We start from the raw sequence: 19,199 nt of genomic DNA on the forward strand, positions 1-19,199 counted from the left end.
TAGATTATAGTTTTACATCTAGCATGGCAAGTGTGGGCATATCCTTCTTGGCAGACACCAGACACATATGTTAAAATTGTACGAAGTTGATTTTCTTCCCCTAATTTACCTGTGGGGCTGTCATGCTACATAAATCAACAGATGGTCACAGTCCAAAACATCGGGGCTACACTTACAAATTCATGGCACTTTTATTCCTATGTCAGATATTGAAAGGTTGGGAAAGCCGCATAAGTCAGTTCAGACCATGCCACATACAACATTTACATGGCTCAAGTTGCTATTTAGCTGAAGTCATACTGTTGAATACAAGTCCTGAAAGAATCTCCACTATTTTAAACCTGAAGTCTTTAGAGATGACTATAAATGACACAGTGAGACAGAACACACTGTACTGTGTGGAATACCACAGGAGGGATGTGCTTTCTGTGACTTTAAGTTTAACTGAGAATCTGGCTCTACATAGCACATACATTAAACGACTAATAATACTATAACATATCCATATATAGCCTATACCTGTGAGAATAAGCTATATGGCACTCAGGTGTGATATGATGGTAAACCTTTACAGCATTAAGTACTTTAAAATGTAAAGGATAACAAACTGATAACCAAAATTTTCCTCATCTTTTAAAATTCTATTATTTGCATGATTTGCTAGGTGGCTTCCAGTTGTAAAGTTATTGTATTAATATAGCATATTATGAAGGATATTAAAATTACTACAGTATGAATAAACTATGATTGTAATAAAAATAAGTAATTAAAACCAAGAATTCTCAGTTTTCTCACTTCACCAGGAAAGACAAGACTTCTTGGAACACATACCTTATTTGCTATCTTTTGTTGCACCACAAATTATCCTTAAACTTAAAACATTAGCATCTTTATCTCATCGCTCAAGTGGGTAAGAACTCTAAGGGCATGCATGGTTGGTAGGCGCTCACTCAGTCTCTTCTGGCTCTGAAGTCATCTGAAGCTGGTGGGAAGGAAAACTCGTTCCAAGGTGATTCTCATAGCAGCTGGTAGGTGATCTTGGCTCCTCATTCCTTGGAACACTCTGTGAGCTGCTAAGCAACACCATGAGGTAGCTGCTGGATCCCTCCAGATTGCAATGCAAGAGTGAACGGGATCAAAATGCCTTTTACTCTAGGCTTCTCTTATTAGTGCCCTGCTCTACTTACCGGAAAGAAGTCTCCAAGCCTGACCAACACAAAAGGGGACAATTGGGGCCCCACCTTTCAACCATTGCTGAAGATATCTCACTGCTGAGTGTTCTCCTTGGGCCCAGTTTCTGCAATGTTTCATTGTTAGGACTCTTGATTTCTTGACACCACTCTAGAACCTTAAACTCTGTAGACATATGCATTAATGTGACACCCAGCCCGGGGAAACCTGTGGCTTTGAGCTCTGGGGATTATGCCTCTGTATAACTAACTAACCAGAGTATGTATTATATAACTAAATCCTAAACTCTTCTGACTAAATCTAAATTAGTCTATTTTACAAAACTTTAGGACGGCAGCAGGCAAAGCACTATTTGATTCTGGGAATGAGCTGCAGAGTTTTAAAATCCGAATGTTAGCAGCTGAAATGAATACTTAAAAGTGTCACTGGGCAGAGGAGATTGAGCTTGGCTCTTAGTGCACAGGTTTTTAAACTTCACTGTGATAAGTGAATAGAGAAAAATTAATCCATATATAGTTCAAAAGGTTAACATAGTACTTTTCATACATATTTCCCCAAAGTAAAATATATTGTAAAATAACTATACTGAATATGATGTTGTAAGGTTCTTGTATTTTGTTTTCCTTATGGATATAAATTTTGATTTTCACACTTTTTAAAAATTATAGGATTATGTATGTTTTTACAATCATGTTTAATATAACAGATTAAATGTGAAATTTATACATATGTCAGAAAACTGCACTACTAAATTTTATACGGTTGTTTAACTTTTATAGTGTTATTTGAAAATATATTTTAGCCTTTAATACAGAAGCAGGGGGCTGAAAAGACGGCTCGGTGGTTATGTGAACTTACTGCCCTTACTATTCCTGGTTTGGTTTGGTTGGTTCCAGTTCCATGGGACCCAGCAGCCTCTTCTGACCTCCACAGTCTTCTGCACAAAAGTGATACATATACAGACACCCATACACACACATACATACTCAATCAATGAACGAATGCATATAAATCTTTAGATTCGGAAGTACACAAACTCTGAAGTTTCTCAGAGTTAAACATTTGCAGTGTGTTTCAAGGTCTTGGCTCTCTAAGATTCTAGAAGCAAGGAAATTCAAGCACCCCTTTTAAACAGTGGCATTTTTAACTGCAGGGGCACATCAAAGGTAGTTTAGATTCACAAAGTTTCATTAAGACAACCTTGGAAATAATGTTTCCTGATGTACCCTACATTAAGAAAAGTGTTAGAAAAGTATGCAGCTTTTCTCCTTTGATTCCAGCACTTAGAAGGCAGAGGCAGGGGGATTCCCTATGAGTCGGAAGCTAGTTTGGTTTATATAGTAAGCTCCAGACCAGCAAGGGATATATAGCAAGACCCTAACTTAAATAAAAAGACAGACAGACAGACATAAATAGAAGAAGAAAAGGGCAAAATTCAGAATGGCTCCCATCTACACAAATGTTAAAATATTCAGCATGAGTATATAATGAAAGCAAATTTCATGACTCCCCAGATGAACAATATTCATAGTTTAGTACTAACATAAATTCAACCAATTGTCTGGTGAATTTTTTTTCTTGTGATATTTTACTTTTGTATTTTAAACCCATTAATAACATCTAAGACAGAAATGTTTTTCTTAAATTCTCATTTAAGAAAATGAGAATTTAAATGTGGTTCAGACTACAATGGTCTTTATCAGACCAGCCATCTTATAGTAAACTGACCTGTGCAGAAAAACAACTTTTAAAATAAATAAAATTGGCAGCCAGGGCTTGTGGGACCAAGATCCAGACAAGGGCAGATTCTGCCCGTTTCACCTCCCATTTGCTAGCTCACAGTGAAAAAACACTGGGGCCTAACAGTAACTGTAGTCAAGAGACGTCTCTCAATCTCAGAGGATAAACAAAATATCAGTTCAGATTTACCAAAGTAAAGAAAGCTAAGGAGTCCTGACCATAGAGAAGAATGATCCACTTGAAGTCGGTGCCTAGGAAATTAGGGTGTGCACCAAATCCCACCCAGGCAGAGAGCAAGTGGGAAATCTGCGGAGAAGGCAAAAGCCCTGAAAGAGCTGTAGATAATCAGTGGGAAGTTAAAAGACAGAGCTCCAGTTTTCCGAAGGAAAAGGAGACCCTGGCAAACATTTAGACTTTTGTTTTGTATTGTTTTAGAGACAGGGTTTCTCTGTATATAACTGGCTTAGAACTGGCTCTGTAGCCGAGGCTAGCATTGAACTCACAGAGATCTAGCTGCCTTCCAAATGACGGAATTAAAGATGTGTGCCACCACCATCCAGCTAAACACTTAGACTTTTAGTGAGAGTCCAGAAGGATTGCATCCACATGGTATAAAGTGAAAAAGGATATAGACAGCCAACATCTGATGACATCATCAAACCCAGTTCTTACCCACAACAGGGTGATCTGTATTAACTGTCAAGCCCTCTCTAAATCCCTAAATCCCTCATGTCTTCCATACTACACTCCCAAAGGCATCACAGATTTTTTTCTGGCATGTGAGAAATCTGAGCCAAATCACCAACAGCTAAGCCCCCACCCCCACCCCCCCCAAAATGAAGACCTTAAAAATCCACAGGGATGAAAGATATGAAGAGCAAGCAACCAGTGGCACAATTAGTGAGCTGTACGCTATAGTCTGCCAGTAGATCACACAATCAGATTATGCCAAGGAACCACCCTGAAAAGGTCTATACCATAGCCAGTGAAAGTCCAAAGGACAGGGCTGAAGAGATGGTTTACTTCTTGCAAAGGATCTGCATTCGGTTCCTAGCACCCACATACTGGCTCGCACCCACATACTGGCTCGCATCCACATACTGGCTCACAGGTATGCAGGTGGTGCGCATATATACATGTCAGCAAAACACTCACACACATGGAATCAAATGAATCTAAAAATAATAATAAATGAAAATTGTAAAGTAAAAAGATCTAGAAGTCTGAGTTTACTAGTGGGGCTCAGTGATCAAGGGTTCCTTTTCTGACACACAAAGACTTACACAACGCACGGTGATGCAGAAGAACTGGGAGCCTGGCCACCATGAGTGCTATGGTCACTGATCAGCTGGTTAACTTGGACTTTTGGACTCTCTCTGGCTCTCTCTGCCTGTGTGTAAGACAGAGGCATCATGTTTGCCTTTGCTATCCACTGTGCGAGCGTTTCTGAGAGCTGAAATATGACTCCTGTGATGCGGATGTTTTCCATTATGGATTTTTCAGTAGCGAATATCGGATTGATATTTAGCCAAATGGCAATGCTTTTGCCTTTCGCATTTATTTGCTTGTTTAAGATATCCCACACACACACCGCCCCCCACACTCCAATCCCAAGAGGCAAATATCAAAATGATTATTAGTAGGAAATTAGTAAGGCTTAAAGGAAGGTTCTTTCTGCATTGGGAAAGGAGATAAGGAAGCTGCATTCTCTGCTTTTTAACTTCAAAGGGTCAGTGATTATTTAGAAGCAAACATTTATGCACAGTTAGGAGACTTTCCTCATTCTTAAAGGAATCCCGTCTTGAGACTCTCATCTCAGACCTGTCCTTGGGTTGGGGATGCTGGTGAGTGAGAGACTAGTGGAAGGAGGAGCAGTGAGGACGAAATAGTTCCTTCTCAGTAATGCTGTTCTCAATTGCCACTGTTGCCCTATAATAGAAAGCAGCAGCATTCTAAGCAGCCTTATTACCGGCAATTTTAAAATCTCCACACAACAGGGAACCTCTTATCGCTTGCACCCAGGATGCTCCGTCCTATTACGCCATCACATCACTGTGCAGAAGTTGTACTGTGTCATTATGTTTTATTATGGAACATCAAAAGGGAAACATGGCAGAGGTGAAGGTTTTACATTATTCACAATATGTACACATATATAGTACTTAATAAATTAACACTGTTTTTAGATCCACACAAAGCATTAAGATACAACCATACACATAAGCACACACTTGCAGGCCCCCAATACTTTACTTTTGCTTATTTTTCTCATGCTAGCAGTGTTTGTTATCTCAACCCAGAAACTGACTTTCTTATCACATTTGCTATTAACTTCAGTGTTTTCCATAAGGGATGTAAGTATTCTGAAAATAACTAAAAAGTGAATCATAAATATGTACATTAATACAATAACAAGCTCGCCAATATCTATTTTCCTGGCATTTTATCACATCAATTATGTATTGTAATTTTCTTTCTTGGACCAAATTTTGAATGGCTTTCCCCTTTTTTTTTTAAATATGTGAGATAAAGTCCTTACTATGTAGCTCTGGACAGCCTGGCACTCAGTTTCTGAGTTCCTGACGTGATTTTGGCCTTAGCCTCCTGAGTCGTAGCATTAAAGCTGATTACAATCACACATAGCTATATCATAGTTCCTCTACTTTGGATTTTCAGAAAATGTCATCTCCAGGCCTGATGCTGAAAGCTCAGGCATTTCTAGATCATTCAGAGTGACAACTTAAAAGACTGCAGTCACTGATATGGAAGGTATACAATGAGTGATGAAGCTGAGAATCAGTCCTGTGACACACATGAACATGGCACATTCCTCATCCCAGCGAGGCTCCCTTGCACAGCAATGTCCCGCTAGCTCGTTGAGAAGACTGCAGGCAAAGTAAAGCAATGTTCCTATCAAGAAACTCAACAAGTTGCTGTTGTTGTAGCCTTTGCTGCTCTGGAACTCACAATAGAGATGGGACTAATATTTGGCCTCTATTTACCATTACAGGTATGTTCTACCAACACATCCAGTCTGAAAGTTAACCTTTGATAAAAGGCCTCAGTGACTACAAAGGTCTTTAGCTTATCCAATCTATAGTGTTCTAAATGAAGAATTCCTAGACCTAGAGTATGTTATCTCTTCTTTGTCCACGTTCTTTCATTCCCTGGCAGAATGTCACTTGTTTCTTCCTCTTTGTTTGTCCTACCTACCTACCTACCTACCTACCTACCTACCTACCTATCTATCCATCATCATCATGAAATCGAGTAACTTTGTAAGGCTCCTGAATCTGTTCCTATAAAAAAGTAGTAGTAGTGATGGCACATGCCTTTAATTTCAGCCCTCGGGTGGCAGAGGCAGGTGGATCTCCAAGTTGGAGGCTAGCCTGGTCTACAGAGCAAGTACCAAAGACATCCAGAGCAACACAGAGAAACCTTGTCTTGAAAGCACCACATGTAAATAAACAAGTGAAATGTAGTTGTTACTAAGGTTTGTGAAAACTCAGTTCTTCTATGACACTATTTTATAATGACAATTACTGCTTACCATTCCAAAGAACTACCATAGATATACCATCAGAATTAATATCACACAAATCAATAGGTAACTACCATAGATATACCATCAGAATTAATATCACACAAATCAATAGGTAACTAAGAGTCTGGCTTTATTTTAAGACTATGGCAGAAAAAAAAACTATGAGCAAATATAAATAATCACCAAACATATATATTCAAAATTTTGTTTCCATAAAGCATAAAGCAGCACCACTGTTGTTAGCACAGCAGTGTTAACATAGTAATGGACGGAGGAAGGCCATTTTGCAGATGTGGAGCTATGCAGATGTTCTACCACTGAACCCAAAAGCAATTAAGTAATTGTTAGGCAAAGGACTAATTTGGATAGGCCTTGATCATATACTCCGTTGCCTTTTGAACTGTATCCTAAGTAACAATACAAGCTAAGAGTGTGAAATTTGGCATGTAGCTCTGTCATAGATCCACCACAAAACTAGAGCTACAGAATTTTCCCATATGAGGACTGTGGGTCCATCATGAATATGAATTTCAGAGAATTATTTTAAAAGCAATTATTTTTCATCTAGAACCTTAGATATGCTTGTGAAGACCTCGTAAAGAAGGTTTCCTGCTTTACCACTTCTGAGTTCAGTTCATTTCAGATTCAGAGAAATCTTTTTTTTTTTTTTCTTTCTCCAAACCCTCAGAGTTTTTCACCGAGGGAAATATCTCTACACATATGATGAGCATAAAAAATGATCTCCACTCTTTATTCGACTCTTCTTATGTTGAATCAATATGTTGCCAGTTCAAACCTCTTAGTGTTACCATTTGTGAGCCATTGTGTTGCTCTATGACCAATGTGGTGAATATAATCTTCAAACACACCAGCAACAGTCCTATCTCAAATGATCCCAGATGAGGATTCAAGCAAAATGTTGTCTTACTAAACACTGAGGCTGGCTAACCTTGTTCTCATTTTGAAAGGGCAAATGCCAAATCGCTGATGTGAAAGCCTAAGCTGGTCACTTCTGGCAGAGTTCCAGTTTGGAACAATGCAATGAGAGTCTAAGGGAGAGGACAGCTTGGCACCACATGAGATTCTAAATACATAGAAAACGTCATGTCAGGAGATAGCATGCACAAGCATCCCCTGGAGTGTGGTTGTCTCCATGTCACAAAAACAAGACAAAAAAAGGCAACAAAACCAAACAAACAACTAAATTATAAAGTAAAACAAAACAAAAAAACCTAAGGAGAAACATTTGCAATATCAAATAAAAACAAAAGCAAGCTGACCTGGGATTTAAGGCGATGCCGAAATGCTAAGCCTGTACCCCATCCCAAGATGAGGTTTTTCTTTTTTTTTTCCAAAAATGTATTATTTAAATTAGAGCCATTAAAAGCTGATGGTAACCTTTGCCCGTCTATCTATACAGTCAATGAATCACAAAACTACTGCATGGCAGGTCTCAAAGGTCTCCAAGTGGAAACTCCCTTAAGTAACTATAGTAGCATCCTATCAGGGTTAGTAGTTGGGAAGGAAGCAAGAGGAGGAATGACTAGTAACAGGATGGGCCAACTTATCTTGCAGTAAAGCACCAGGGAATTAGCAATAAAAGGAGTTTCCCACGTAGACAAATCAGTAGTCAAATGCTTGAAGTCAATATAAAAACTCATGGTTTTTGAATGTTAGAAAGTGACACCCCCCCCCCCAAACTGTGGTAGCTCTCAAGGGCTGTGCATACCACAAAACCACATGCCCAGCATAGTCAGCACTATTTTAACAATCTCTCCTCTTTCTCTTCCCCTACCTATCCTCCCCTCCTGTCCTCCCTTCCTCCCTTCCTTCTTTAATCTCCTTCACTCTATATATATCCCTCTCTTTCCTTCTCAGCTTCTTCCTGTCTCTTCCCCCTCCCCTCCTCTTTTCCCTTCACACATATTCTCAAACATAAGCGTGGACTACCATAGAATATTATCTCATCCAAGGAAAAGATACTCAATTGCATGCCACTGAACAGTGATGTCATTAAATCTGATGAAGCAAAATATCCTTCCAGGAAAAGACTAATTTTGAGTCAAATTCAATGGAAGAATTCACACTGAGAGTCAGAACAGAGATGAGATAGAGAGGAAATTCTTTACAAAGGCTGAGATCATTAGGAGAGAGATGAGTCTAATATAATGACAGTGCTGACAAATACTTAAGTATCTCTTAGCTAGACAGACATGTTTGCATGGTGATGCACCAGGGAGTGACTCTGTGGCACAATGACGCTGGCTCATTCACATCAGACAGTAACTCAGCCAAGAGAATGATACATTGTATAAAGTGTGAGCTGGTGAGAACTGTAGGAGGTTTAGAAAGGAATACTGGACTTTTAAAAGGCACCAAAAGGAGTTTGCTTCATGTCCTTTATAAAATAACTGAAGATACTGATTTAGCACTAATTTTATACAACCAGCTGATTCCCAGGAAGGGTACCCATAATCTACTCACCTTCCCTTTGGCATTCATGGGGCCCACTGATGGGCAATATTCTTCTGTATTACTAACAACCAAGGCAACTAAACAAACATTCCCAGGAACAGTGACTACTCAGGGTGGAGCTGGTACCTGAATGTCAGCAGTGTGCTGCCACAGAAATGACTTCACCCTAATTCAAACTATATACTTCTGCTCATGAGTCTTTCTGATTCCATATTCTGAGGAGTAAGATTTCCATATCACAAAATAAGCTGTATTGTGTGAGCAAGAGGATTCAAGAGAAAGCGGGGATGCAAACAGAATTCTGGACACACACAGAACCAATATGATCAGACGTAACAGCTCCCTGAATATGTACCAAAGGATAACTAAGAAATGGATAACATTTTAAAGTAGTAGGTAGGCGTGTCTCACAGTAATTAGCATACATGCATATGTAATCTTGGGAACACCTCTTGAGATGTTAATAATTGCCTGGGAAAAGTCATGCTAGACGCTATCAGAGCATATGAAGTCAGTCCAAATGCCAACCGCTCAGAACAACGTAGAAAGGCACTTAGGAAGCTGAAATACATTACTTTAGAGAACATATATGACAGTAGCTATAGTTGGCCTTTCCAAACTGAAAATTCAGAAGAGAACAAAATAAGCAAATATATACAATACCATGGAAGGACCATAAAACAACATCTATGGAGTAACTGGCAAAAATGTTATGCATAAAAATTAATGCCTAGATAATGCTATAAAATAATATTCTAGTTAGAAAAACAACTTGATTCATAGACTGTATAACAAGCTAGAATGAAAACTAAGGATCTTTCTGAGATCAGTGATTCATAAGTAGATGGTGTATGCTCTGTTAATGTGAGACCCTGGCTTTAATCCCAAGTACAAAACAATTGTAAAAGTAAAATAAATATAAAAGATATGTGTGAATATCACACATACACACACACACACACACACACACACACACTCATTTATTTTGATTAAAGACAGATAAGATACAGTACAAGTGACATCCCTTTGTCTAAGAGCAGGAAGGTGGGCTTGATGTCCAATAAGGACCTCAGCTGTCTGGACACTGCAGCAGGCAGGATTTACACTCTTTTCCTGAATGTAAGAGTTTTGCATAACAAGGCCCTTACTTTCCTAACTGCCTTAGCTTGGTTGCTAGCAGGGTACTAAACATAGATTTAACTTATTTTGGGACCGCATTCTGGCTCTCTTGTCCCTTGTCCTGGACTTATTTATTTAGCATTGTATTTCCATAAAATTTTACAAGGCTGATTACAAGAAGACTCTCCCGAGAACCTCTGAAGCAAGAAATTTGTTTCTACTCACAAAAAAAGAAAAATCTACCTTATTTAAGAATTTTATGATAAATGGTCATCCCAATGCAGTGTTATGACAATATACTGAGTTACTAATATAGAAAATGAATGTTCTGAAAACAATCCAAAACATAGAGTTTGTCACTGATTAGCCAACTTCTGTGGATGTAAAGGATAAGACCAGGACCTGATTTTCTGTTGGACAGAGGGCAGGCATGAAGACTACAAATCATATTTAAAAACCCATGTGCCAGCTTCTATAGTGTTTTCTTTCTCATTGTACAGTTGGCCTTTTGAGACATTATCACACTAGAGATCCCAGGCTGATTTCAACCTAACAATACCCCTGCCTCAGTGTCTGGAATTTGGGAGTTATGAGTGTGTGATCCTGTAACTGACTGATATTTGATCCTACTCTGAAACTTTTCGCAGGACCTTGGCCAGTTATAGGGTTAAGCATGAATTTAAAAAAAAAATGAGATTAAAGAAAAAAATTTCCTGGAGTCACATTTGAAGGGACATTTAAAATCTTTGAGATTCAGTATCCCTTATGAATGTGGTCAACTAGACCTTGATAGTCACTGCATCAGAAGAGAGATAAGAATATTTGATCTCCCAAAACATCAAACGTTGTCTTCTCTGACTTATACTCAACTGCAGTGCATGCAATTTATAAGATCAAATAATTCTCCTTAACTCAGCATGTTATATAACATGATAAAATGTTTTTCAATGTTGTGTCATTTTGAGTGTATGGACAAGAAGCAGAAAATGACCTTGTTTTATAGTATAGACTTCTGGTTCCTCTGGAAGTCCTAATTCAAGTGGAATTTCCAGATAGAGATATTACTTCAGAGGCTCATTAAGCATACATTAGGAAGAGTAATATATTAAAAGGTCATAAACTAATTTTCTATGATGAGGGACTAGCTAAAAAGGATTATGCTACTACCTGCCTTATGTTTGTGGCTCCTCATAACTTGGGGGAGGCAGATTGATGTGTATATGCTCTGATACAGTCACCAGTTTTCCGTGAATAATGTGGCTTACGACACATTCTCATCTGATTTATAAAATGTAACTACATCATTTGTTCCCAGCACAAAAGAAAGGATTGTTTTTAAAATAGAGCAGTTCAGAAAATTTGACTGGCAGTTTAATTCATTCACTAAAAGCTTGGCCCACTCTTATGCCCTCATTTGAAAGCTGATGTTTTATTAATGTTTAGTAAATAAAACAGATAATCACCTTTGTCAATATAAAGTTGCTATAGGAATCAGCCCCCCTAAAAGTGGGGCTATCTGAATTCGAAGGGGCGGGGGGCTGCCTTACTCACACAAAGCCTGCATCTAGCACTAGCTTAAGAAAATGGTGTCTTCCTTGTGCGACTTTTATGTCTTTAGCTATCTGTCTTGTAATCTGTAATGTCACTAAGCACTCTGTGGCCCTTATATTTTTCACACTTCATAAAACTATATCTTTCACGTGCTTTGGTGTCATGTTGACATGGAGAGTATATGAGGACACACTTATATGTTTCTGTCCTAAATTTCTCTATTATACAGGATGGACCCAATAAATAAAATTTATATTTTTGTCAATTTTTTTTCTTTTTTTTTTAAACTTTGAGGTAGTGTTTTCCTAACTCTTTCTGGCCCAGAATTCACTGTATAGACAAGGATGGCCCTGAAGATAGCCTCAAGATCCTGCTGACTCTTGTCTCTTGAGGACAGAAATTATAGACATGTACCACCACACCCAGACTGGTCCAGATATTTTAAGCTTGAGAAATGTTGCCACAGTCTTGAAAACATCTTCTATGGTGATCATCTTATTTTAAAACACGCAAACAAACAAAAACAAAACAAAACAGATAAAAGACACAAGAAACTTGGAATAATTTTCATTGATTACAAGGACATTTCTGCAGTCTTATCTGAAGTCTAAAATATAGAAGAATTATAAGGCAATATAAGTACCTGATAAAGAGTTAAAGGCCCCCAAAATGCTAAGTTCTTCAGGAGTTCGCTAGAAAAACTAGTCATATGTTGATTTTATATTATTAATATATAATTCAGAAAAAAAGCTAAGTAGAACTCTAGTTTATATAATAATATCATGAACCATTCTGAGAGCAAGAATATGTTGTTTAGTTCTATAGCAAACAATGTTATATATATAAAAAAATCATCTAATTCCAGTCCACGTACCTTTGTCTCCAAGAGTAGGAAGTTTCTTGGGACCATTATGAGAGAACGAAATTTCTTATAATACATCCTTCAGTGGAGACCTACTGTTACTGTCTTAGACACATAAGATATGATAGGGGCTAAAGAGACAGCTGAATAGTTAAGAAAACTTGGATGCTTTTTCACAGGAGCCAAGTTCAGTTCCTAGTACCATGCTGAGAAGCTCACAGCAGCCTGTAACTCTAGCTCCAGGGAATCTGACACCTTCTTTCATTTCCACGAACAACTGCATATATGTGTACATGTGTGTGCACTCACAAACACACACACACACACACACACACACACACACACACACACACTCATGCACGCACGCCTGCAAATCTTTAACGAATTGAAAAGTGTGAGCTTCTTATGTGTGTCTATAAATATATTTTCTGAAAATAACAGGCATGATCCACATCCTGAGATTTTTTACCTTAGGAACTGTGTACATCATATACCACACTGCACTGGCCCACATTTCATATTTTTCATTTCAGTATTGATATACTATTACCTTTCTCGCTTCTTTGATCATCTTCCGAATAGTTTCCTTTATTGTAAGCAGATGTGCCCTTGGTGGGTGAAAGAGGAGGTCGATGTGGGTACTCCCTAAGAGTCCAGGCATCACATATGGCCAGCCTAGATCAAGATTTGGAGCCTCCACATCAGACTGCATGGGCCAGTAAGTCCCTGAAGACGAGCCGTCATCACAGGAACTATCAGAACCATGTTCTGTATTTTGTGCAATCTTCTGGACATTTTTCAAAATATAATTAATCTCTTCCTCTGCCAGAAAGTCTGAAACTCGCTCCTTGATGAGGAACTCTTGGTAGGCTTCTAACCCATGTTCAATTAGAGTATCAACTGCCACGCGATACCACTCCTTGTAGTGCGGCTCGACGTAGTTGTCAGATCGGCACTCATCATTTAGTGATGAAAGCATTGATGAAGCCTCCATGCTTGCTGGTGTTGGATGAGGGGAACTTTCAAATGTTCATCTGGGCAGAGGCAAGAGGTACCTGAGTGTGGGATAAGAAAATGAAGGTCAGTTACAACTCTGTGCACTGATATCTATGATATATGCCATGTATCACTTTGACAGCATTCGCATTAACTACCGTTTAGAGGGCTAGGGAAGTGAGATGACACATATCATATCCTAAATGCCATTAATAGAGCTGCAGTTCAATATCCATCACAGTCAGTTAAATAGATTTCCCTTACAAGCTCAAGGCATCCAAAGTCAGAGAGCCTCATGTGACATAACAAACTTGACCTCTTTAGGGATATGGGACATCTACTCAACTTAAACCTGAGAACAGAGTGTGCTTGATGAGGCACAAATTCCTCCAAGCCACTTCTGTTTTGACCTTAAAGTAGTACTGCAGTAGGATTAGGGCCTGGCTACTCATAAATACAAATAAGCTAATATGCTGAATGAAATATAAAAAACATAAAACATGTCTTCAGAGAATTTACCATTTAGTGGAAGTGGATAGAAAGACAAGCATTACCCTAAACAAAGGCATAAGCCATGTATTACAAAGGGCCAAATGAGTAAGTATTCATGCTCATTAATTAATCATGTCATAGTCACTGGTTTAAGAATAAAACGAAGTAGAGGTCCGTCCATAGTAAGTGAGCTTCGGGCAGCCCTGAGTAGGACGCCTGCTTCCGCTGAAGCTAGGACTATGAGAAAGAATCTGGTCCTGTAGCAGAAGATACTTTCATGCCAGACAAGGCTAAAAACTCAGGCAAAAGAACACACCAGAAATGAAGAGAGCATTCAGGATTCAGAGAAGAAAGCTCTGGTATGTGGGAAAACAGGTTTCTTTTGGGAGGAAAAGACTGAGCAGAGCAGATAAGATTGAGCCTGGTGTGGAGATCAGGAGACTCCTTCCATCCAGCCAAAGGAATGTTAAAACTAGTTCTGCTATAGCTGGAGGCTCCCGATCTGAATTCTGGTTCCCTGCTTCACTGAAAAAGATGTAGGGCTTCATCTCAGCCAGAGTGGGGGTTTCTGGGCTATTTGAATAAGTCCTGACACCCATCTTGAGGCTCACAACGCAGCTGCATCCTGGGTTACAAGAACTACAAAGCTGATTTGACCAGTACAGGTTTGTCAGCGGTTCTGACCTACTTTAACATTCTGGACTTAACTGATCTTTTTCAGTCTTCCTCCCACTCCAATTCAAATTCAATCTGTGAGGGGGCAAGGCTGGAAACCATTACCATTCCTCCCAACACTCATGCAAGATTCACTCTGCCAAACACACAGATAAGTTGTGAGGGGACAGACAATAGAGTATGCTGATGAGCAGAGATCAGAAGATCCATCATCTACAGAGGCTTTCACTGTGAAGGGAGGGGAAAGGAGACAGGGGGGGGGCACAAAGAGAGATAGAGACAGAGAGACAGAGACAAAGAGACAGGTACAAAGAGAGATAGAGACAGAGAGAGACAAAGAGTCGAGGCAAAGAGACAGACCGAGACAAGGAGACAAGAGAGAGACAGAGATGCTTCACTTTGTCATTTTACTAGTGTTGATCTTGTCCCCAAACCTGGGTTCAGAATTGTTCAGAGAAACTGTCTTGAAAGTGTACAGGTTATCACACCATGGATTAAACAACAATATTAAAACAACAAAATATTAAAAACATATTACATTGTTTATGTAGGTCTATATTTCCAGAACTCAAGCAGAGACAGCAGGAAGATCATGAATCTAAAGTCAAATGAGGCAGCAGAGTAAGACCTTGTCTTAAAGAAGCAACTGCTGGAGAGCCAGCTCAGAAGTATGTTCAAGGTCCTGGTACAACCATCAGCCTTCAGCTTTAGGGCAGAGGTGAGGAATAAAAACAAGACATTCTTTTTTCTGAGACCCTTTGGCTTGAGTAATGGCTTAACTTAAGGCTAGCACACAGGAATTATCCCTAGGTCCTTGCTTTGTGACACAGCATCTAAGCCCTATAGAAGAGAGTCTCCTACTTCAGACGCTATTATGTTGGGTCACTATGCAGATATTCCTTCTATTTGGGTATAACTAAAAACCACGTCAGCCCAACTATCAGTATGAGAACTATAGCATGGAGATATAAAGTGTGTTTCTTTTATAACTTAATTAAAATTGGCTTGACCTATGGCCACAGTCCAGGAACACTTAGCACACGTTAACACATTTCTCAATTATGGTAGGTATCTGCTTTTTTTTTTTCCTGGTTATGTTTCATTCAGATTCACTATTTAACAGAGACTTGTACCAGGGAACAATATATAGAAGAGTTTTTAAATGTAACCACTTGTGGGAAGAGATGCTACTGGCACCTAGTGGGAAGAGAGATCAAGGATCCCTCTATGCATCCTACAATTGGTACCCACAGTAAGGAACTACAGGGTACAGAAGGCAATGCCGTGAAGTTGGAAAGTGATCACATTGCTCTCTTCATAGATGCTCTGTGGTTTGAATATGGTTCCCCTCCAAGTTTCAAGTGTTCAAGGTTGGACCCCCAATATGACTCATGAAAGGTGTGAGGACCTTTAAGAGATGAGCCTGTCAGTAGTGATTAGGTCACAGGAACACTATCAAGAGTAGACTTTGTCACACCAGGTCTGTGGTGGGGCATGTCTTTTATCCCAGCACTCTGGAGGTAGAGGCAGTAGAATCTCTTGAGTTTGAGGTCAGCCTGGTCTACAGAGTGAATTACAGGAGGGCTAGAGTTACAGAGAGGCCCTGTCTCAAAAACAAAAACAAATAATCCAAACAAGACAGAGAGCAGACTTTCTCTGGAGACTGACTTGATAATAAGGGAAAAGGGAGGGATTTAAAGTTAGATCCCAACCAACTGAATTCTTTACCATGAGAATGGGTTGCTGTAAGGCAGGCCAACCCTACTTCTCACAACTGCTCCTTCCACACCCTCCCTTCCCCTTTCACCATTTCCCTCAGAGCTGACAAGGCTTGAGGCCCGAATGGGCATCCAAGCTCTTGGTCTAGAAACGTGAGGGGAACACACATCTTTATGAATTACTCTAGTTCAGATATTCTGTGAGAGCAATGAAAAGATGAACAAGACATGCTACTAACTCCTAAGCTTTTTCAATATTCAATAACATTCTTTCTGGCAAGTAACACTTACCAAAGAAAGTTTATTTTCACGTGCCGCAATAAATGAATGTTTAAGCTATGGTTTCCTAAGGCTTGCTGAGTTTCAGTCTTCATTGGATAACCCCTCCATGCAGAAAGAAGTGCCTGGTGGCAGAATGAGATGTCATATATATATGACATCTCATATATATATCACATCTCATATATATATATATATATATATATATGATATATATATATCACTTAATTGTAAAAAGTGGTAGGTAACTATTTCATCATTAAAAAAAAATCTAGATTAGAGATTCCATTTTACTTTACTCTTAAAATTTAACTTTTGAATCTCTATAATACATGATGATAGGTAGGTGTTACCCATTTGGAAGCTAACTGCATAAAGTTCTTTAAAAATATCACTTATTTCTGTTTTTTATTATGCATATGAAAATTTTGCAATTGTGCAAACTTAATTGCTGGACCCTGTATACACTGAGAGGCCATAGAGGTTAAAAGGACAGACGGATCACGAGGACAATATGATGTCCCATGAAAGGCTAGTCATAAAGGAACAAAACTTCAATATAAACTGATCTGGAAAGTGAAATATGAGGGATTAATTTAATAGTCAATGTGAAATGCCATGTGAGAGGTCATTGTGAAAAAGTACAAAGGCCTCCTGTAATGAGTTTGGATATTACCACAAGACTTAGGACAATACTATGCTCTGGACCCTTGTTTGGGACTAGCTACACTCAGATAGGCTCTCATGGTACAGCTTTATTACAAGAGCTATTTACAAGGGAAGGGAAAAGCTCCAAGTTTTAACAGGGACTAGCAAAGTAATATCACTTTGCAAATGCGTATTGAGATAAAGGAGCCTCTATGCTTAGTTACAGACTTAGGATTCCAGTCTTAAGCGTTTCCCTGAACACTCAGCAAGGCTTATTAGAGTAACAAAATTAATTAGGTGTAGCTCTAAACATAAACCTAAAGAGAACTTTATTAATAACAATTTAAACATGTATTCTTTTAACATGGAAATAATGAGTTAGGGAAAAACATAAACGTCTCAGTGTGACATAAAATCTGAACTGACTTCTGGGATTCACTGCTAGTGAGGCAATCCATTCTAGGGAAACATAGCCTTAAAGCCCACACATCATAAAATATAAATACTCTAGATATAAAATTTGAAATGTCGTTTATGGCAAGCACACACATTTCAAATGTAAACTTTGGTAGTACAAAAACTATAAAATAAGTGAGAGATAGATTTCACAGGTGGTTCTGGAAAACCCGCTCAGCCATTCATCATCAGGGTTGTCTTCTTCCTGGGGTATGTGGGTAGCAACACAGAGATCCACAGCTATGTACAGAGAGTAAGAGACCTTGAAACACCCAGTCCCAAAATGGATTTCTCCATCCAATCCATCCCCTCAGGGCCCAGGGAACTTTGCAGAAGAGGGAGAAGGAAGAAAGATTTCTAGAGTCAGAGGGATGGAAGACAGACACCAGACACAAATGGGCTGACACACATAGGAACTCACAGAGACGATGACAGGACATACAGGGCCTGCACATGCTCAAGACAGATAGGGTCACAATGCTGAGAGCGGGAACTGACCATTATCATCCATACCTAACCAAGATGCTGTCTTCAACTGAGCACTGCCTAGAAAAAGAAAACGTAGTTTTTTCCAATGGCATCTCACCAAGTATATAAACCATATTGAACGGTATTCCCCATGCCTAGTGGAAGGCCAACATAAAATCAACTCAATAATATGTTTGTAGACATTTTGTCTCATAGTGTTTTGTTTTGTTGGACCTTTTTTTTTTATCTTAAGATCTTTTGTTTGTATATTATGATTTCTAGTTTTTGTTTTTAATGTTTGTATGTGTGTGTGTGTTTCTTGTGCTTTTTCATTATGTCCCCCATCCCCATTTTTTCCTAAAGTGGAAGAGAAAAAGAGGCAAGTTGAATAGCTGGGGAGGTGGGAGTAGATGGATGGAAAACCAGAATATATTGTATGAAGATCAGAATACATTGTATGAATTTTCAATAAAAATATACAGAAAACCATGAATGTTGAATTCAGACTTGATCTTTCAGAGCTTCAAAGGCTTTATCTTTTTCTGTGGGGCATGGGACATTTTGATGAAGACTGCCATCCTAAGTAAAGAAATGTATTCATTCCAGTGGATAGTACTGATAGAGAAAACGGGGATAAGGAGAAGCATAGGTATCTGCAGGAGCATGCTAGCAAGAATTCCTAGGGACACAGGGACAGAAAAGGAAGACACAGCAGCCACGGGTCTACTTCCATCGTACAGCTCTGAGATGCTGTCATCCACATGCAGATCTACGAACTGTCAAATAAAACAGTTTAAAACCTCCATGGAAAAGCAAGTTTAGGAATAATACATAAAGTATGGACTCAGAGCTAGACGAGAGGACCTAGGAAAACACTGTCCAGCTAACAAGGAAGACCAGACTGTGTGAGAGTGCAGAAGGAAGCTCAGCTTGTTCTACCACTCTTTGTCACTACCATGGAGGTGAATTCAAGTTAGGTGTTGTC

At 39.0% G+C, this 19,199-nt stretch overlaps 1 protein-coding gene across 1 annotated transcript in view; it reads right to left on the minus strand.

The window, feature by feature from the left end:
• Positions 1 to 19,199, minus strand: part of Fam83b (family with sequence similarity 83 member B) — a 77,411-nt gene that overhangs the window by 43,037 nt on the left and 15,175 nt on the right. The window contains exon 2 of the mRNA XM_021173260.2: positions 13,033 to 13,537. Within this exon, the coding sequence (XP_021028919.1) occupies positions 13,033 to 13,476 (444 nt within the window). The 5' untranslated portion in view covers positions 13,477 to 13,537. The remainder of the gene's footprint in view (positions 1 to 13,032; positions 13,538 to 19,199) is intronic.

The sequence above is a fragment of the Mus caroli genome, chromosome 9 (assembly GCF_900094665.2).
Source record: "Mus caroli chromosome 9, CAROLI_EIJ_v1.1, whole genome shotgun sequence".
Taxonomy (NCBI): Eukaryota; Metazoa; Chordata; class Mammalia; order Rodentia; family Muridae; genus Mus; species Mus caroli.